A 22129-nucleotide genomic window follows, 5' to 3' on the forward strand; every position below is an offset into this window, starting at 1 on the left:
TGAGACTCAAGACTAAAATGCACTGACATCCACTGTTATATCCTTGCACATGGTTCTAGACAGGGGTGATGTTGAGCAACTCCATAAAGAAAAAAATAAGAACAAATGTAGTAAGTCTCAACCTTGTGAATTTTGAATTTCTAAATATTTTTGTATCATTGATCACTTGATTGCTTAAAGGCACCAGCTTGCTCAATATGCAGTTATTCTGGTCTCAGCGAGTTCCTGATAATATGTGAGAGCAAGATATCAAATTCTTTACATTAACATGGAGCGTTAGACGATACACCAGCAACTTAGCTGTTACCATAGAGCATTAGACGATACAATAGCACCTTAGCTATTACCATGGAGTGTTAGAGGATAAACCAGCACCTTAGCTGTTACCATGGAGCGTTAGACGATACACCAGCATCTTAGATGCTTTACCATGGAGCGTTAGAGGATACACCAGCACCTTAGCTGTTACCATGGAGCGTTAGACGATACACCAGCATCTTAGCTGTTACCATGGAGCGTTAGAGGATACACCAGTACATTAGCTGTTAACATGGAGCAGTAGACGATACCCTGCAGCCTTTGTGGTTTCTTTTTCGCGGCCCTAGTGTTTTCAGTCGCTGCCCTTAGAAATACATAACCCAGGTACATTTTTATTCATTAACAAACACCTGTGGCATAGACTCTTTTTCATGGAATCTACATGGAAACTACATTTTCAGCTGTGTTGGTCATGTGTGTTAGATTCTTTGTAGGTTACTTATATTCTGTGGTAGCCGAATCATGAAAACTGTTGGAGAAGAAATGCAGACACCATGACGCCAGCATGGCGTCTTCCTGGTTTTGCCTCTGAGTAGTCATAATTCTTGAATTGATCCAATCCACACCTGCTCATGTGTGTGTATATAAGTAAAACATCTGCGTGAGGTAGACATGTATGTAAATGTAGGCCCTTTGAGGGCATAAGTAGGAATACTGTTCATATCTGCACAACGGGGCTGAATCTAGAACCCTGTTCCTATCGCAGACAGATGGGGGAACCTTGAGTTTGTTGAATCTAACGCCCACGGAAAGTACATCTGCAATGCTAATCATCCACAACTAAGGACACGACAGAGGAACCTCATCTTCCATACAAACTACAAATACTGTCACTAATATCAATCAAACACTCTGTCTTGATTTAGGGGGATGAGTGTCATAGCTACATTGGGTAAGCTCAAAACGCTGCCACTTCCTTGCATCTATATTCGGTAAACAAGAGAAGAGAGGCAAACATTAAAATCTGCAGGCTTTTATCACAAATCGCATCTATCTGCCACTCCCTGGGGTTCAGCTCATATCCTCCTTCTCCTCACTGTGGCGTCTATAAAGTCTCACATGCATTGTGAATTGTTTCTTTTTTTAATGGATGGATAGAGATGGACGGGCAAAAAGACAGGTGCATGAGAGGAAGAGATAACAATATATGTCAAAAGAGAGGCACAAAACAATATGACCCCCCCCCCCCCTCGTTTACTTCTCAGATTCCCTTCCCCCCTAAGGAGAGACAGTTTTCTCCTCTCTGCTCCTCACTGTCTCAAGGGAGAAAACACACCCCTGACAGGTTGCCTTGGAAACACCTTACACACACATACACACGCACTACACAGTCATGCCTGCACGGCTGCCGTGGTAACGCTTTTTACTGGTTATTCATTCTCTCTTCTCCATTAGCTTGTCGATAGCAGACATATAAAGTTGGCAAGCCATGGCTGGAGACCTCTTCAGGAGCATAGCTCATTTATAATTCAGTTTGATATCTCATGTTTAAGGTCAAGAGAGAACTGTGTGAGGTTTTCACAAGTTTTCCTCTGCATGAAGAGCTATGGCCATTCAGAATCTCACCTCATACTATATTTACAGTAGGTACACAGGAGACCTTGTCCACACAAAAGAACGAGCAGAAAATGTACTTGGCTCACATCTTTTGATGTGTGATGTACCTGCTTTTAAATCTATTTAATGTCTGAAACTCTTATCAATACGTTTATTGCCTCTTTGTCCAGATAATCATCAATAACCCAATGGATCACAACACAAATGATTGTTTTTCTTCAGAAACTATACCATTTGTTAAGTGAGTCAATGTACTTACATTCATAAGGTCATAAATCATCCCATCTTTATTCAAATATTATTATATTCCAACATTTAAAAAACATTTTATTCACACACAACTCCTTTTTATGCATTACCTGAATTTCACAACATTCACACTCTCATTCAGTCTCCCTTGCTGCCTACAGTTTACGCAAAGTATTGACCCTCGTTAAATGTAACAGGGGTGACTGGCACTGGCCCATAATCTAATACATCACTCACAGAACAAGACAACGCCTATTCAGCACCCCCTATCACCCACCCACCCCCACCCCACAAGAGACGATGACGATGATGATGAAATCACCCACCCACAAAGTACTTATACGCCAGAGACGACAACTGACTGATTAAATTGATGTGCCTTTTAAATGTTATTTTCGGTTCACAGTCTGTCAGTAACAGATTAACAACAATTGTACAGCTGGTTTTCCTTCCCCTCCTCCGAAACAAGAACATTTTTTAACAATATAATCTTGCCTCCGTACACTCAGTGACAACTACAGCATAAATGGTTCTTACCTTTTAAGTGTTGCTGCCAATTCCCAAATCCATACTCTGATTTATCTCACTGACAGGGCACCCTGCCGAGCTGGCACTTACACATGCGCGCACAGCTGTACACACACACTTTGACGCTCATACACAGCCTCCGAGTGCCCGCTCAATCCTCTTTGTGTCATCCATCCACTCTGCCCTTCATGGAAACAATATCCTTTTATCTCCCTCTCTTTGATTACTGCACATCTCATCGCAAGGGTCGCACTGTCCTGTCTCTGCTCGTTCAACAAGACACCGTCGAACCCCGGGGTGAGACAGGATTTAGGGCAGCGACCGAGAGGAGGATAAGCGGAGATGAGGAAGCAGAAAGAGCACAAATGAAAAAAAGAGAGGGTTTCTTTACTGGTGTGAGCTCCTTGGTTGAGACGCAGTGGAGGTTCAGTTCAGCTCCCTCCTCTCTTTCTTCAGATCCTCCCCCCTCCTTACTTTCCTCTTGCTCATCACCTGTGAGCTGATCAGGCTTAGTCTAACCTCGCAGCTCTGAATGGGTAAAACAAAATCCACAAGGAGGTTTTTTAGGTCCCTCCCACCCTGGCTCTTTCTCTTCTCCCCTCACTTTATTTGACAACTTCCTTTATGACACATATGTTCAGCAGGCCCCTTTATAATTGTACACCTTTTGCCCTCAGTCCTATTTTTGTCTTTCATGTGTGTATTTTCCTCTGACATGCTCCCTTCTATCTTTTGGGACACCTGGAAGCTTGCGCAGATACCAGAATGAGAGTGCCACAGAGAAGTGTTAAAGCAACAGTATTGGATCAGCTACATTAACATTTACCTGTGGGGTTGGTGTCTCAGTGGATTTTATTAGTATCTTGCAAGCCTAGAACATAGCTATCCTTATTTGGGCTGACAGTCTGCTTGCTGCCTTCTCACGAGGCGGCTGACACAGAAGACTGAGGAAGAAGACCAAAATAGAAAGAGCAGAGCAACGCTGGTGCGTATGTACTGTGAGATCACACAACGAACTAAATGATCACTCTACAGTTTAATATATTAATACATTCATATCATATTAATGTATATACATCAAACAGACTTTAGTAAATACATTTATATACAATCCACTACCCAAAAGTCTAGATTTCCATTACATTTTCCTGTGACGCGTATTTGAAATTCCACACCTAGGCTTTATGTTTAATTCATCACACCTTGGATAACTCGCCCACAACCACTTTGAACAGATTGTTATAAACCCCTACATTATTTATTTTACTTGGAAAACAAATCCTACCATTGATCCTTATACTAGTGAGAATGAATTAAAGCTTTCAAAGACCCTGGGGAAATGAAACATCTACTGTACAGGTCTTAAAAATATGTTGATATCCAATTAAAATTTCTAATTGATTTCCAATGGAACATTTTACGAAATCTTACATTATTCTACAAAGAAATGCTAAACTGTCTATTTCAAAAATGTTGTCAGACATAGAAGTCATTTGATTTGGAGGGAGTGATTTTCCTAAATCCTGTAATAAAACTCAAATGTGGAGAGTTTCAAGTCGCTCCAATAAAAAGATCATTCATTCAACCAGTTTATCGAGAAAATGATCTCCAGTCTTTTATGTACATTATTCTATCATGTAACGTTAGCAAGTTGCTAAAACATACAAAAAGCCTAAATACTTCTGGGTCCATTTCCTGTAGACAGATGAGTCCAAATTCATTAAATCTACAATGAAAAATCTTATAAACTACTGATTCAGGTAGCATTGGACCAAATGCATGTTGACAAATTATAGGGCTATGGCGTCAGATTTATGTCATAAATCGAGAGCGCGTAGATTACTTCACACGCAGTTATTAACTTTTCACTTGCTTAATGTAAGTAGCCTACTCTCTCGCGCACAAATTCAACAAACGAGAGTTGTGCAGACAGCTGCGAGCGAGCGCCTGACAAGCGCTAATAGTTTACGCTGCTCGCGCAGTGAAATTCTGCTCGCGCGAGTTTAAATTACTTTTGACAATTTGGGGCGGAAATCTATGGTGGCACTGGCCCTCTATGATTGGTCGCTTTCAACGCGACCACACCCACAGGGACATTTGTACCTTGAGACAGATTCCGTTACAATTATTGGATTGTTAGACGAGGCCCCCATCATCTCTCAATATCACTTAGGCCCACATGTAAGTCTTCAGATGTCGCCGACATTTTTCCATCCACTGTCTGGAGTAGCCTCGTATCACTCCCTGCTTCTTGTAAAGAAAGCTATCAATCAAGCTACAAGGATGTCCCTCAGGGTTCAATCAGACATTCTCTGGTGCTACCAATTATAAGAGCGCAGTGCCTCCATAGGTTTCCGCCCCAAGTTGTCAAAACCATCCCCAAATTGTCAAAAGTAATCTAGACTCACTTGAGCAGAAATCAGTTCAGTGAGCAGAAATACACTGCGCGAACAAAACTCCGGCGCGCGAGCAAAATTTGTGAAACCACTTAAATCGAGCTGGAGGAATTTCAATTTACTTATTGAAGCTTTAATTTAGATATATATTTAATACAGGCTGTTTGCACAAAAATGAAATAACATCACCCTCTAGTGGAAATTATGGAAAATGTAACTTGTTATATAAATCTGACGGGACGGCTTCATCAATGACAAATCTGCAATTTTCTTTCACAGATTATTAAACTTAGGTTTTCAATTTCCTGGAAAGAAACACTACAGCAGTAATATTGAAGTGCATAAAGCACCAAACTTAAAGTATTTCAAATGATATTAACATAATGCTAAGAGGTAAACTTATGAAACGGGTGACAGACAAGACATGACAAAATCTTAGATAAATAGTAACAACCACCCAACATGAGACACTTTATATATTTTTTTCACCACAGGCTTATTTCCATTTAGCAGTGTCCATCAGCCTTGTAGTCTCCGTTACAGACTGGCACGTCCAGAAGCTATTGTGCATAAAACCTAGGTTAGCGTAAATCGAAATACCTTGTGGCAGAATTTGCTCCCTTTAAAAGGGTTACTCTGTTTCATAATAGGTCATCATGAATTTAAAAACACCTCATACAATTTAGGTCTATAACTAAGATATTAGAAACAGCAACTATGCACACAATCTGACTGGGAATCAAAAATACGTATTTATTCTTAGATTAAAAAGAGCTAAAGTCACAAAACACTTTATTAAAATACTCTTAATAAAATTATTCCATTGTAAGCAAACAATCAAATGAGATCAAATCCAATCACTAATAAATGGATGCATTGGAATACAGTGTCACTGTAAGTCAAATATCCTATTTCCTTCAAGGAATGTACACATTTCCAATTGCAAAGTATCCCACAATATAATATATAACTTTGGTTATATATTATAACCAAAGTTATAATCATTTTAACATTCTATGAAAAAAAGTTGATTAGCTTGACTGCATTTTCTAATTGTTTAAGGCTATATATAGCATTGAACAAAGACTAAAACAGGAAAATTTGTAAAATAAATTAAAATGGTTTAACATTATTAAAGATTACAGCAATAATAATAATGCTGTATAAAGGGCACACAGAAATGTTTTTGCATTACATTTCAGATAAATTCCCTGCCATTAAATAAATCACAACAACTACTTTTCCAATATAAGAGCACGTTGAACATTAACATCTCTTAATACATACTCTTCTCTTACGTCTCTTTGTTTAAATTTTTACGGTTGCATGTTCACCTGTACGACATATGAATTAAGGGCATTGGCAAGTTGAGAAATTGTTCCAGAGAAATTGTGAATCTGCACACAAGTGTTTATCCTGGATTTCAGTACAGGTCCATTTCAGATGAAGCTTTGGTTTATAGTCTTAAGATATATATTTTTCTTCTTCTCTAGATTGTATCTCGCAGTTCTTGCAGTGAAGTAAACAAGCCCCCACAACAAAAAGGAGACTTTTTTCAAAAAAATAAACTATAGGCACAATAGATTTTTCAAACCACAAACTTGTTCTTGGTGGTGGAGCCACTCTTTGTGGCTGTGTCAGCATGAGATTGATAGCCAATGGTCATCTTCATTGGGATTCCCAAGCGCTCCTTATACACTCTCCTGAAGTTTCACAGATATCATGTAATTTTAAAGAAAAGAAAAATGCATGAGAAAGCTGATATCAACAAGTTATTAGGATTGACTTACATATTTAAAATCAATGGTTCTCAACTGGTCTAACCTTAGAACCCACATTTGTCCTTGGTCAGTCACAACCCAAAAATATATATATTTCTTGGTGCCCTGAGCTCCTGGAGTTTGCTGAAAATACTGGCTTTTCTGCATAGGCCAAGTGTTTTGTGTCTAAATGGCAAAATAGCATTGATGGCTTCATGCTTTCGTTAGCCACACAAAACACAGAGGTTTCTGAATTTGGGATTTCCTGACTTCAGAAATGTAACAACATCGCATTGGAAGACATACCCTATATGTGTGATAGACATACCCTATATGTGTGATAGCGTCTCTGTTCTCATAGTCTGCCGTCCAGATGGCAAGTTTGTCTCCTTTTGTACGGATGTTGACCACTGCTCCACAGACCTCATCACTGTAATCATCAAATGCCTCTCCTACAAGGCAGAGTAGCTGGGCAGGAAGAATGACACCAATTTCACATTATAGCTATTGAATGCCATAAACAATATACAAAAGCTTTGAAAACCTTTCTAACCGTTTCCAGCCAGAAGCGGTCCAATTCCTGTCTCCTCTGTTGCTTGTTCAGTGTGATCAGCCAGCGCCCTCCACGCTTGTTCCTCTCATCCTCCCACATGGGCTCAATGCCATCCTGATAAAGCAGGGGAAAGATTAAAGTTGCAAGGAATTTCTTTCCAATGTAACTCTTCATTGATCAGACAATCAGAACATTGAATTATTCAGCTAATTGGCTTTGTCCAAATGTCCCAAACCTACCTTAAACAATGAGTAGTCACAACCAGACAGCAGGTTGCTTGACAACTGAATATGATTATAGAGGCTGAAATTACAAGAACATTTTGTGAATGCAAGTAATGCAAATGCAAATAAGGTTGCAAAGGGGTGTAAACTTTACAGAAACTTTCCATGGGAAATTAAAGCTGGAGTAGGCAAGTTTGCAAAGCTATTTGAGCTTCTATTCCAAACTATTCAAACCACAAAATCCCACCCCCTCCCTTCAAAGCCACTCCCACAAAACACATGAACGCGCTGACTGACTAAAGAACTGCTGGGAGACTAGTCTAGTTAATCCACGAGAGTGAGAGAGCCATTCTTGTGACTCTAGCTCAGTTGTTTAGAATACCTCTGCCTAGCCTGGTTGTAGCCTAAAATACAGTACTTCAAGTTACAGCATTGAGTGCAGGGGCAGAGCCTGTCTAATCATCAATTCATTGGAAATTTGTGGTAATTTATACAAACTGTAATATATAAAAACACAAATTGAAACATAAAAAAATAGCCCTGTAGTAAGTAGTGTGCATGTGATTGAGGAATGTGCAGGGTAGAAATTCAACAACATTTTCAACAATATTTTGTACATTTCTTTGGAGAAAGGGTCTGCTAAATCAATAAGATCAAACATTTTAAATGTACAACAACAAAAAAAGAATTCTTACGCCCAGAAATCCTCAACTGTGTCAAACTTGGAGATGAGGCGGAGGTTGGCTTGCCACGTTTTGCTCTTGTCATTCTTAAAGAACCAGAGAGACCATCTGTTGGGAGGGGGAAACAAGACAGCAATTGAATTAGCAGTAAGTAAACACCAGATAGGCTAATTAAATCACATGGTTAACAAGTTTTATCAGCATCGTATATGCCTCAACGGATATCAGTATGGTATGGTTTTCATCAGCACTATTTGCAAATAAATGTTTTTACTTTCCCCATGTAGTATTAGATCAGAATTTTAGGGCGGCATTTGCTGACTAGAGCACTGATTCCCAAAGAATGGGCAGATCACAATCACAATCCCCTTGCTGTACGTGTCCTGTCCGTGTGCTAGGAGGTGCTAGCAAACGACTCCTGAAACCATGCAAGCTGTGCAGTTATCTAGAAATTAAACATGGACAATATTCAGCCAAGCCATATATTTTTTTATTACTAATTGTAATGTGGATTTGCGTTACATTGTTTTAGCCAGCACACATATAGTAATATTTTTTTTTTTTGTCTGTGCCTGGAAATCAGGGTAAAAACATTGTAGCAAAAATCAGTGTTGGAGGATAACAGCAGCAAATATTGTCAGCTTGTATGACATGAAAAAAGACTTGACACAATTTTTTGGGACAAATTGGTGCGGCACTTTAGTTTCTCATTACCGATATATAATATTGAAAATGTAGCCACCAAATATTTTTGGGTGTAGGATAAGAAAATTATTCATTTGCAAGTAGAGCACTATTGTATATTTAAATAGTCTGTAATGACAAAAATGTATTACAATTTGCAAAAGCTCAAACTGTCCAACCTGTTTTGGAGAGGGTGTTTTATATAGCTCTCAGGGCTCACAACCTCCTGCCCAGTCTCCTCAGGTCCATCTTCAGAAGGTTGAGGTGGATTTGAATTGATATCCTAGTTTAAGAAACAACGACAAGGGATAAGATCGAGGTATCTTTATGTGTTCAATGTGGTATCGTTTGGAAAGACTCATGGGAGCAAAAATTAGGAATTAAAAAGGACCACGCAAAAAGGCAACCTGTGAATCTCTTTATAGTGTCCCTGATTGGACTCAATGAATAATCTTGTCTGGTTAAACTTAATGGCTAGTAGCTGCTAACATTCCTGGTGTGACACGAAGTAATACATTTCATTAAACAGGCAAATATGCCTATAGACAGTACCTAACGTCAGCTTTAGAGTTCATAGCGTCAGCACATGCAACAGCGTGGCTAGGGCTACTGCTAGCCAAAAGGAGCCACGTAAAAAAAACTTACTAAAATGTTGCTAGGTCAAAATCACGAAGTAACTATACCAATAGCACGGGCTAGTGCCGTGGTTGATAATATTATTGTTGTATATTAATTTACTTAGTCCACCAAAAACCTTAAGTTATAGTGCAAATATCCGATCAACCAATCAAACAGCTGTTACACTTAGTGCTAACCTGATTTAGCTCAATGTAGCATGTAGCTACTACTGTAGTCTAGCTAATTTGCGTTCTCGTGGGTTTCAAACAGTAGTGTACTATATTATAGCTAGAGCTAGCACTAGCTAGCTAGGTCGTGGCAGAGGAACTTGCACTTTCTAGGCCGAAACAGACCAAACAATGTTCAAATTGACATGCCCCCCATAGCAAGTCCTTAGACCAACAATATCAACATGCTATAATAAGATCATTTACTATAAATTAACGGATTATGATTCATTTTGTGAATACTATTTGTTAAATAAAAGGTACTCACCGGTTCCGCGGTCGCCATCTTATGTTTCTGGCGAGTGGAACGCTGAAGTTCATTGGACTGACCTAGAACGTGACGCTTCTTTTTCCGTACGTAAAAAGTTTATGATACTGTAGTATGAAGTTAGCTAACAAGTTAAGCAACAGTAAGGATACAGTACTGCAAACAGCACATTCATGGATATTTCTAATAAAATAATTCGCCACTGTGTGCCAATCAACAATCTAATTAATTTAGATTGCAAATTGGCAGTTATAACGCAAAATATATTTTACATTTCATTGTTCATCAGATCAGTAACGTTCGAGAACTGGACGCATGCTCAATCCATGTCTCTCCTACTAGCCAGGCTCTCGTTGACTGTGGCTTCGGAACGGAGTCCATACTCCTCGTCTCCACCCCTCCCCTTGACTGAAGGCATGGCGGCTATAGAGACTCGTGAATGCGAAACGGAAGGCTGTTGTAAGGAGGCCAAACTTCAATGTCCAACCTGTATCAAGCTCGGGATTCAAGGCTCTTACTTCTGCTCACAGGTAGCATAAATTGGTCATTTAACAATTGTCTTCAGCTTTGTAATATATCGCGGGGCCCAAGTCGTTTCGTCACGAGGGCTGAACATACAACGCTGGAGATAACCACAAAAAAATGCAGTATTTGCTAATACAAAATCGATTGGAATTAACAATTTTTGCAATAGCTGATAAATGATGTTCGGTGCATTTTTAAAGCCAGTCTTCTAAAAGCTAGCAAACAATTGCAGCGTTAAGTTAGCTAGCAAGCAAGCCATACTGCCAAATGGCTAATTTAGCTAGACTAATTGCTGCTACCAAGCTAGGGTAAAATATTGCAGATGAAATCAGATTTCTTTAATGTATTGGTTTGCTAGTCTTGTTCACCTGACTTTGCTAAGCTACACTCCGTGGTGTGTATTTATACAATACAATGCCCTACTGCTTGTGCTAGTGCTTGCTAGCCGACAAGCCTAACCACATGGATGGATGGATAGAACATCAGACTTCCTATTCAAGGCAACGAACGTGGGACAGCAATAATCATAATAATGAGATAATTTAGCAGACGCTTTGATCCAAAGTTGCCACGAGAAGGGTTTAAACTGGCGATTGATCGGCCGTCAAATGCTGTTCAGTGTTATTATATGTAACTAGTGCCGCTAGGTCTGCAACTTTAAAGTGTAACTAAACACCCCAGTTTCAGCCTTAGCCCTCCACGTAAAACTGCTGTCTGGTGTGGGTGGGGTAGGGGTAGGAATTGCTATCTCACGATTCGATTCAGATTAGATTTATAAAACGATTGCAAAATGAACGCATCTTGATCTTTAGTGGACCATATTAAAATATTAATGCTAATGTGAAAAATACAATGCAATATACACAATGAGCCTAATTTTCCATTTGTGCAAGCATTATTTAAGTCTCAATTAAAATGAGCTAAACAGCAACCCCGGTTAATTGCATTTCGTCACCAGTGGCTATGAAAGGAGGGGGTGCTAAAATAGCTACGCAAAACTTGCCTAACCCAGCTTTAATGAGACATCTGACGGGTAGCATTTTCATGAAAAATGTAGGGACAACATTTTTCCGTAGTTATTTTAGCACCCCCTCCTTTCATAGCCTCTCCCCCACAAAACGCATTGAGTGCAGTGGCCGAGTGCGCGCAGGTAGGTAGGTAGACAGACAGGTTGCCCCTCGAATCATTAGTCAGGGTATGGCCTAATGATTTGTTGTGTTTATTACAGTCTTGCGACGCCCACAGATGTTGGATTGATTTAATATTACCGTCAAACCTTTATATGTATCGGTTGCTATCAAGATGCGATGTTTATTTAGGCAAATATGACAAAAAGTGCTTCTCAAACACATTAGATACCCTGCCTTTAATGCAGGTCTTCAGTTAAAACGTCACATTTTTTCTGGCAACCTACCCGAAACCGACATTGGCGGTCACTGCGTGATTGCAAATCACTATGGAAAGCCAAATGTGCCAAAACCTGAAATTTAGCGTTTGCATTAACACAGCCTTTTTGAACGTCTTAAGAAGGTTAATATTGGGGTACTATCCCTTCATTTGTTTGAAGGGAAACCAGATAATGATCACTGCAAGCGAGAAAACAGCTCCCCACTCAATCTATCTTGTTTGAATTAAGGTTATAAAATATTAATGAGCAGTGATCATAATTGATCACTAAGTCATGTATCATGAAATCTAAAAAAAATTCTGGAACAGTGGTGGCACTGATTTTGCAGCGATGGGCCTACAAATAGTAGGGTTAGGCCTATTATTAAAGAGCCCAAGCAAAAAAACAACACTAACCATTGCTGGCCAAACTTTATCATCTAGTCTCATTGGTTTCTCATCTTTGTTTTCCTACTCATTCAGGAGTGCTTCAAAGGGAGCTGGGTTACTCATAAACTTCTACACAAGAAAGCAAGTATGTACCCTTTCAGTTTTATTCCCCTAACCTTAATCTCGGTTGCACTTTGATGTATAACAGAACCTAGGAACCAATTTGTGATGACCATCCAAAATGGCTAATGTAAGCGTTAATGTGTAGCGACACTTTAGTAGTCACACTTTTTTTTTGTCTTGAGCAGCCTTTGGGGTTTTGTGATAAGAGTAAATGGTGGGTGTGAGGGGCTTAGTCACCACCGTCACTAATGTCACAATACATGTTTTAAAACATTTTATTATTATTTTTTTGTAGAAGAGGATCAGACCCAGGATGAGGGGAAGAATTGCATGGACAAAGACATAAACACAGACCCTTGGCCTGGCTACCGCTACACAGGCAAACTACGCCCTCACTACCCACTGGTAAGGGATACTGCATTATGGACTCTGAAGTTTGGTCTGTCTTGACACTTATGTTTTTTCTTGTTGGAATTATGGTTTGGTCACTACTTATTAACCGTAGCTAGCTGGATACATCGTTTATGCAATTTGATTAAATTAGGCATACGAGCACAAACAAGGATTATTCTACTACACAGCTATTACACCTGTGACAACACTGTAACTATGATGGTCTACTGGGCTACACTTTGTTTGTGCATCGGTAGAGTTAAGAGTTGTGATCATTTTAATTTCCTTGAGGCTCTTCATAAACCATCATTTAGGTACAGTTAATAAAGATTTCTTGTTGTCCCTTTTTATACATGTTGTGTAAGATAATGAGGCCCACAGAGTTGTTTACCAACACAGACAATTTCAAATATTTATCTGGGGAGTTCCCGCTACTTTCCAGCCAATTATGTTCCAGTAATCCAGTCTCAGTCAATTGCCTTCAGCGAGTTGGGCCTTGCTCCTTGGCTTATTTTGGAAAACCACTGTCAATCAAACTCAAACTGTAGGAAAATGTGGAAGTTCAGACAAGAATCCAGGTGCTGTTTCTCATATTTGAATTGATTTTATAATGCAATAAGCTATTGCAGCATTAACACATCAGGCCTTTGTTTAAAATTATGCATTTGTACCACTTGAGACCCACATGTCATCAAATCAAATGTATTTGTATATCCCTTTTTACAAGCAGTGTCACAAAGGGCTTAAGATACCCCAATAGACAACCACACCTAAACCAATGTAAACACTCAAGGAAGACAAAGAAAAACTCCCAGGAAAACTCATTGACAAAAATGTAAGAAACCTTGGGCAGAGCACATAATTGAGGAATCCCCTCCTACAGAGACAGTTGGCGACACAGAGAGGTGCAGACCATAGCTGAATATAGTCATGCATCAAGATTAGATATTTATTTTTAAATGTGCAAATGGATGTTCAAACACAGATATCCTGAGTTCCAAATCGGTGCTCTGAGTTGGCACATGTCAGTTTAGGCAGTGGTAGCCACAGGGCTGGGAAGTTAGAACCAGCACAACATCACAGGACAGCCAGGTAGATGGACAGGAAGAGAAGTCTGTGTGGTCCATCATAAGATTGGTGACTAGGTCCAACATTGGCAGACCGGCAACCTGGCAGATGTTGACAGCTCAACCCCCCACACCACGAAAGAAGTGTGGGAGGGTAAGAGAAAGAAGAAAGTAGGATTAGAAAATGCATAGGGACAAATAACAACAGTAATGGTGAGGTCCCTGTCGTAAGACAAACAAAAAATATGAGTTTCAACAGCTCAGGGCATGTGGATGATCAAATGTTGCAGATAAATAGTTTCATGACTATGAAAAGTTTAGTTCTTATTAAAATGTAGTTTTGTTTTTGTTAGTCATAAATCAAAAGGTTCCTTTGGATTGAATACATTTCTGGGTGTTAGGACAACAATGCATTGTGTCCAATCAAATAATCTGATGTGTAATTGGTTCTCATTAGAACCTGCTGTATGCTTATTTTAATCCAACTTAATTTTTATTTATTTTCCATGTAGACTCCCATGAGGCCTGTGCCTGGTGATATTCAAAGACCGGACTATGCTGATCATCCACTAGGTAACCATGTCGCTTAAACCCACATTTATTCAGAATTGTAGAAAATAACTATTATGAAGGCTAAACTTTTACCTTTCTGGCCTGTACAGTGTAGGTAAAATTCCCCGTAAATTATTAATATATCCTTGTAAAGGGTGACTTTGTTACTCAACAAAAATCCATGGGTTAGTCTCAGTGGAGACCTAAGTTCAGTATGTATGAAGACATTGTTTACTGTGCCACCCAACGACACAGTTCATCTGTTTACACAGCAAGGTGGTGGATTTGAACATTTAGCAGATTGTCATTTCTTTGTCGGATCATCAGCAACAAAAATTGCTCATTGCACCTGTCATCTAGCTGATCAGTCTTTACGTATCCTCTGTGCTGAGTATGCACAAGGTGCAGATAACCTGCAAGGGAGCCATGGTTACATTGTTTTTCCATAGTTTTTTCAGCACATTCTCCCGGTGGAGACCCAAACAATATAGTCACGTCTGTTCCATTGTCATCAACTATGAATCTACCATTGCGGTGTTAGCTTTCTGTCGCTTTTGTTTTTTCAGGATGGCAGCTAGAAAAGCTATGATTTGAATTCAAACCTTTACAGAATACCCTTGTGATATTTTGTCCATTCTCTACTGAAGCTGCAGAGTCCGAGTGTAAGTAAGCAGTAGAGCTTAGTGCTACATCATAGATTCACACTTGACTGGATGGCAAAAGTTAGGCAGGGGACCCAATTGTGGACAGAATTGACACAGCAAGTGAATTAACTGAACTTGTCAGCCTGCTTTTGGCCTGCCTGAAAATCAGACGAGAACATAGGTTTAGTATCTTGCAGTGATCAATATTTCATCACTTATATCAATTAAGGATTTATGTTTCTATCAGTTGTAAGTATTCAATATGAAGGCACGTTTTCACCACAGTAACTGTAACCGTTATACGCCAATGCAGGAACTAGAAACCAAATTTAGTTCCAGGAACCAAAAAGCTGGAAATGAAATTCCTGCTTCAGGAGTAGCCTAAAATACTGGAACTTTGGGGTGGGGCTTGCAACGCAAACAAATTCTGATTGGTCAAGTACTCGCAGCAGCACACAAACCTGTGTCTCAAATCACATGATTGGCTGAGGGAGAGAAGGTTTTCCTTCTGGCTTATACAAATCACCCTGTCTTAATGTAGCCTAATCTTTCTCACTCTTAGATTTGTACTTGATTCTCAAAAATATGGAAAAAAGTGCATCCTCTATCATTTCAACAATGCATTGGCAAATGGAATTGGCAACATTCGATAAAGGTTGACTACTGTAATCTACTACTAATCTCTGGCATGTTAAGCCAGCTGAATAGTTTTCTCAACGTGAAATGTTTAAGAAATATCACACGAGGGAGTTATTTCTGATTATTAAATATATTTAATCATTTATTTGGTGCCACCAAGACAAAATAGTTCCGCAACTCCACTGGATACAAACCTTTTCCTACACAAAAGTGACCAGTGCTAGCTACTTTGTATAGATAAACAATATGTAGTTAAATGAATGCTGAGTGATACACTTACTGACAGTGCGCCAAATATCAGCACTCCAGCTCTTGTCCAATGAAATTACTTGGTTGGAACTAATTGCTGTATATCTTGCCTATCATCTGGGGGAAGTTCCTACTATGGAAAAACTGCTAACAATAGGCTGCAGGAACCTAGTTCCTTGTTCCTAGTTCTAGTTCCTTGAAAAAGGGTTCTGGGAACTAAAGGTTACTGGAACTTGCGGTGGAAATGCGGCTTTAGAAAACAAACAGAGGTATTGATTGCATTGTCACATTGGTGATAGTACACAAGAACGAGTCCTGCATGCCATCCAGAGTCAAGTGTGAGCCCAGTAGTAGGTAGCCTAGTAGCCTGTAGGCTCTAGCCTGTAGTAATGAGTTAGTTATTCTTATAGTTAGATTGACCACAGGTGGAGCTTCACTACTCTTCACCACGTTAATATTACTGACACAATCAATCCAATGATTGTCCATTTTCTTGTACGAGTATTTATTACACATTTGACCGCAAAGTAGTTTTTATTGGCTAGAGTGTTTTAGGTAGGCTAGCGTAAGAAACACCGCGACTAAAGTCGAAAACGGAACACGAACACCGTGAGACAACAGTAACTGGTGCTCTTCTTTTCTCGCCAACCTGACGCTAATAAAAACATATAGTTGACAAATGATTCAGACATATACAAATATAAGTTAGTATCAGCTAATCCTAGTTTTTGCCCTGCTGCTTCGTACAGTGATTTTTAAATGGTGGTCCAGTGACTCCCATGTTGGGGGATTCTAGGGGTCCGTATCCGAGTAACAAGACAGACTGACTTGTTTGAAGTGTACTTTGCGCTTCCGTTTATCAGCTTGACTCTTCTTAAAAATGTTTATTTTTTCTGGCTTTATATGTTTCTTCAAAAGGATGTAGGTTTAAATGGACGTGTGTTCTTAGTGTGTGTGTAAGGTCAAAAATGTAAGGTTGATGGTTCAAGTCTGAAGCTTCTTCTTACTCATCACTACAGCAGCAGAGGTGGGTCTTATGGCAGGTATGTTTGCCCACAAACCCAAGTTCCTCCCTCATGCCACGCCCAGTGCATAAATATGCACAGGTCGCTCCTCTTGCTGGTTTAACTGTACTTGTTTTCCTTTCTTTGTATGTCTCCATCGGTGAACCCCAGTGACAGGACACAGAAGCATGGCCACCATATGTGTATTTTTGCATGCCATATTTTTCCTTTCATCATCTGCTACTGCGGTAGAGATGTGGTCTGTTTTTTTTACTGTAGTCATGTGAGGTAATCGTGTGGTCTTTGCCAAGTGGTTGACAACTTGCGTCCATGTTTTAATTACATTGTCTACACAAGTCCATATGCTATGGTCTATATGCACACTGTTTTGTGGATTATTTTGTGATCAGTTAGATGTATTACCAGTTGTGTTTGAGCTAGTATGAGTGTTATTTGAGATTCCTATAGTCATTGCTACTATAAATATAGATTTAGTTCACATGTTCCTTTTTTGGTTTTCTCTTTTCTAGGTTGTATTTGAGAAAACAGGATGCTTGTTGGAAACAAACTGGGTGGAAATTTGGTGCTAAATCAGTAATAGATGACAAAATAAAGTCTTCTTTCTTGCAGCTTTCGAAGCTTCGAGTTAGTGAACCCAATATTAAATATTATTAGTAGTGTATTTCGTTAGCAAGTTGTAAACAGCCTTTGTTTTGTGGTTAAATATTGTGGAAATAATCAAATATTACATTTAAGGTGGACTGACTGAATGATGGGAACTAATCTGAGTTCCAAGGCTGTCAGTACTTAACTGGTAGAATGAGGAGTCTACAACCCAGATTTCTTTCCCCACAGGGATGTCTGAAGCAGAACAGTCCTTGAAAGGGACATCCCAGATAAAGATTCTGTCCCCTGAAGACATTGAAGGCATGGTAGTTGTGTGCAAGGTACTTTTTATTCTGCAAGGTGCAAGGTTCTTTCATTCCAGCACTTCTCATAAAGATACAACAGTTATATATGCCACTTAAGGTCAATTTTGTCATAAATAGGCAACTGCCAATTTGTGATAAATCTGACCTTTCACAGGATATTTTTGTTACAATTTAAATTTCAACATTAAGATACAGAGCTCTGTGAAATATGTGGAGGTATTAACTAGAATTACTTTTTTTTCAGCTGGCACGAGAAGTGCTTGATATTGCTGCCCTCATGGTAAAACCTGGGATAACCACTGAGGAGATAGACCACACTGTGCACCTGGTACGATTCAATTTTCTTTTTGCCCTGTCATTTCTCGTTCCCCCATCTCCCTAACACAATTTAATCCCGCTCCTCCTAATCACCCCTCATTCAATCCTCAGACTGCATTTAAGAATGTTTCATGTGTGTAAGCTTCCCAATTCCACCTTGTATCCAGGCTTGCACAGCGAGGAACTGCTACCCTTCCCCTCTTAACTACTACAACTTTCCTAAGTCCTGCTGCACATCTGTCAATGAGGTCATCTGTCACGGTATCCCAGACAGACGAGTTCTCCAGGATGGCGATATCCTCAATGGTATGCTACAACGACAATGCTAATAATGAAAGCCTCTTGGTAGGCAAAGGTGCTGACTAATCTCCTGTCAAATCATCATATAGGCTTATGAGATGGGACAAGGCTTTGTGTTTGACATGACAAATGGTTATATTATGATTTGGCAATAGAATCTATGAGTGGCCAATTTTAGACCTTGTGAATATCTGTCTAGATTTAAATGTTCTGATTGTTTATGAAAGACTTTCTCACAGCAAGACTTGACTAGAATTGAATTAATGTGCAATGTATTAGATGTTACTCTTGGGTTGTTTTTGTAAATGTTTCTGATCTTGCCTTGTCTTTACTAATCATGAACCATTTGAAAGACAACTTTCAAATACTCAATCACTGTTAGTTTAGTAATTTTAGACATTATATAAAGTGGGTGCATGTACTTAAATGTCCTAAATACATTTGTAGGTAGATTGATCATAGTTACATTTTCCAAGCTTAACCTTATTGTTTGACAAGAAAGGGTAAATCTAAAGGGATACATTTGAGCAGGCCATTAATCTTTAGTATCTTTCGGTTGCAGTGGACATCACAGTCTACCATAATGGATACCACGGAGACCTTAATGAGACCTTCTTTGTTGGAGATGTAGATGAAGCAGCAAAAAAATTGGTCCAGACCACATATGAATGCCTTATGCAATCTATAGATTCTGGTAAGATGTTGCATTTTCATGGTATTCAACCCCCCCCCCCCAGCTGTAAATATTAATGTTAAATTAATGTTTCTGACAGGTGTTTACAGTAAGTAGTTGGTTTATTTGTCACATATTATAGGCTATCAAAATAACGGTGATTGGACAATTCCTTTTTTGTGTCCATCTTCAGTGAAACCTGGCATCCGCTACAGAGAGCTTGGCAACATCATCCAGAAACATGCCCAAGCCCACGGCTTCTCTGTTGTGAGGAGCTACTGCGGCCATGGCATCCACAAACTGTTCCACACTGCACCCAATGTGCCACACTATGCCAGTGAGTAAACAGTTTGTGTCAGTGTAGTCTTGGTTGTTTCAGAATTGGGCATTTATAATGACAAAATTGAGGAAAATGGTACCCTGGGACAGTAAGGATGTGGACTTTGTCTTATTTAGCATTGACTTTGGAGACCGGGTTTGTGTAATACACCAATGAGTATGCAAAATATTCACTGAAATGTATATTATGGTTGCCTAAGGCTGCAGTTGGTGAAACAGAAATGTAATTAGTGTGGGTTTATTTAAAATGTAAAAAAAAAATATATATATATATAAAACTTTCTTCTTCTCTTTAGAAAACAAGGCGGTCGGAGTGATGAAACCTGGCCATGTATTCACTATCGAACCCATGATCTGTGAAGGTGTGTGTGACTGGGAGCATCTATCTGGACATGGGGGGGGGGGGGGGGTGAGGACTGTGTGTTTGTGTTACCTTAAATAACCCCACATGTGTTTAATGCAGGTGGTTGGCAGGATGAAACATGGCCTGATGGCTGGACAGCAGTGACACGGGATGGGAAACGCTCTGCCCAGTTTGAGCACACTCTGCTGGTGACGGAGACGGGCTGTGACATCCTTACCCGCCGGCTCGATGACAACGGACGAGCCCACTTCATGAACCAACTGTAGTGTGATGGATCGGACAAAACCGCAGGCTCGCACGATGCTCTCTTCTCTCCCCGTGTCACAGATGCACACATTTGTACACAAAAAGCAACACACTTCTAACCTGAGGCACGATAGCCCGAAAGCCAACCCATATAAGGCTTTCACTGTTCTACAAATGTAATGTTGTTCTCGAAATTAACAGGGAGTACTTGAATACATCTCAACCATGTGCATTGTTTTATCAAAGCTGTTAAAATAGAACTGTATCCTCAAGGACATGAGAAAAAAAAAAAAAAGATGAAAGTATATTTATAAGATGATGCATCACAGGCTGGTTTACAAGCTTGGTTTCTGTCAATGTGTTGACTGGAGGAATGTGAAGGGAACAGGGTCAAGCTAAAAGTTTGAAGTTCTGAATAGTGCCACCTTTACTGGTTTGCCTGTGAGCCCTACAACATGGTACCCAGCCACCTATTGGACCAGATGCGGCCAAGTGGAGGACCTGTTGAGCTCCCGTTATGTTGTGTGTGCGCGTGTGTGTGATGCAGGCTCTTTCTATTTATGGTCCTGTGTAGAAAATAAATAAATAACATAGCCCCTGTAACCCCCCTAGAGATTTGAAATGGGAGGATTGGGTCGTAGGATAAGTGTTTATTGAGCTTGCTGAAAACATCTTTATAAATTATTTCAGATGTACAGAAGGGACTAGGTCTCAGGACGTCTGCAGCAATGCTGAGTTTTTAATCTCTCCTTGGTTGTGAAGTAATAAATGTCCAGAACCCACTCACCAGTTGGCCCTGTCCAGAGTCATTGAAAAGAGAAGAGACACGTAAGAGGGCAGTGATTTTGAGAATCAAGTAGTCCTGGTGTAGCTCATCAAGCCTTAATTAAGATTGCCTGGAGAGCTCTAGGCAAGTGTGTTGTCAACCCCAACGTAATATGCTGTTGGTTTACTGGTGTGAGCAATGCTCGTTTCACTGTTTATCTTCTATGTCTTGTTCTCTTCTACAAAGGAGTAATAAACAGCTGTTCTGTATTTCTGTGTGGATCAGTTTGTGCTGGAGTTGTTGACATCAATGTCCAATTGGTGTAAATTCTTGGAGAGAGACATTTATTTTCAGTGATTGTTCAGAATGCAGACGTCCATGTCAGTTAACATTAGGGTTTAGAAAACAATTGGAGAAATAATTGTACTTGAATGCAGTCCAATGCACTCCAGGGGTCAAATGTATCAAAGTGTAGATTCAGTGTAAGTTCGAAATATACTTCACGCTAAGTAGGCTACGTGTACGCCTACGCTGAAGGGCTGCCGCACGTATCCAGCATGTGGCACACCCCGACAACTCCTCCCATTAACTTCTCAATCAATCCATTCTGAACAATTAATGATTACTGATGTGAAATGGCAAAGGCAATGAAAAAATAAAAATAGAAACTTCACTGAATGTGAAATGAAGGCCTAAATGACCAAAATAGAGTCGAAGTTTGTTTGGTGGCATTAGCAGTGGGGTAACAAATAAGGCCAAGCAGTTCCAATGGAGAAATATATTGTCAGCTGTAAATGCTGTGGGTATCGCAGTGCGCACTGTTGTGGATATAAGAAAGAAACGGTGCAACTTTCAACGGGAGGCAAAATAGTGAATTGCGGCACATTGGGCCATTGTTAAGCCACTGGTGGGAGATTGGCTGCCTTCCCCATTAGTAGCCCAAATCCACATGTTTTCTTTCTGGCAAAATAAGCCACATGCATGAAACTTACTCTGGTTACTCATACTAGTCCGCTCAATGTAGCCTACAGTAAGAATCATTTGATGCTTGGATAAACAGAACAGAAATTACATGGTGCCCATTTTTATGTTCGTACATTTGACCCCTGAAGTTTCAGTAGGCCTACAATTACACTAGAATTAATGTAGAAGTT

General features: G+C 39.7%; 2 protein-coding genes across 2 annotated transcripts; one reads left to right on the top strand and one right to left on the bottom strand.

Moving 5' to 3' along the window:
- Positions 1–5506: 5506 nt before the first annotated feature.
- On the bottom strand, positions 5507–10210 carry eif4eb (eukaryotic translation initiation factor 4eb). The gene is made up of 7 exons (XM_067243459.1): positions 10066–10210; positions 9132–9235; positions 8281–8376; positions 7601–7664; positions 7362–7475; positions 7137–7276; positions 5507–6751 (listed from the first exon to the last, which is right to left on the bottom strand). The coding sequence occupies exons 1-7, from the start codon at positions 10081–10083 to the stop codon at positions 6637–6639; spliced, it is 651 nt and encodes a 216-aa protein (XP_067099560.1). The 5' UTR covers positions 10084–10210; the 3' UTR covers positions 5507–6636.
- A 208-nt stretch (positions 10211–10418) lies between these two features.
- metap1 (methionyl aminopeptidase 1) lies at positions 10419–21244 on the top strand. The gene is made up of 11 exons (XM_067243458.1): positions 10419–10595; positions 12460–12511; positions 12785–12894; positions 14462–14522; positions 17893–17984; positions 18214–18297; positions 18455–18593; positions 19150–19281; positions 19454–19597; positions 19896–19961; positions 20063–21244. The coding sequence occupies exons 1-11, from the start codon at positions 10482–10484 to the stop codon at positions 20227–20229; spliced, it is 1161 nt and encodes a 386-aa protein (XP_067099559.1). The 5' UTR covers positions 10419–10481; the 3' UTR covers positions 20230–21244.
- Positions 21245–22129: the final 885 nt, after the last annotated feature.

Source organism: Osmerus mordax, chromosome 9, assembly GCF_038355195.1.
Source record: "Osmerus mordax isolate fOsmMor3 chromosome 9, fOsmMor3.pri, whole genome shotgun sequence".
Lineage (NCBI taxonomy): Eukaryota > Metazoa > Chordata > Actinopteri > Osmeriformes > Osmeridae > Osmerus > Osmerus mordax.

What these genes read in the sequence shown, in the direction of transcription:
- eif4eb (XM_067243459.1), bottom strand. An exon ending in ACCGCTTCTGGCTGGAAACG is followed by an intron (nt 7,277 to 7,361) that starts GTTAGAAAGGTT and finishes CTTCCTGCCCAG; the next exon opens with CTACTCTGCCTTGTAGGAGA. An exon ending in GACGCTATCACACATATAGG is followed by an intron (nt 6,752 to 7,136) that starts GTATGTCTATCA and finishes GTGAAACTTCAG; the next exon opens with GAGAGTGTATAAGGAGCGCT.
- metap1 (XM_067243458.1), top strand. Translation starts at nt 10,482, where the DNA reads ATGGCGGCTATAGAGACTCGTGAATGCGAAACGGAAGGCTGTTGTAAG. An exon ending in CTATGCTGATCATCCACTAG is followed by an intron (nt 14,523 to 17,892) that starts GTAACCATGTCG and finishes CTTTCCCCACAG; the next exon opens with GGATGTCTGAAGCAGAACAG. An exon ending in CAATGTGCCACACTATGCCA is followed by an intron (nt 19,598 to 19,895) that starts GTGAGTAAACAG and finishes TCTTCTCTTTAG; the next exon opens with AAAACAAGGCGGTCGGAGTG.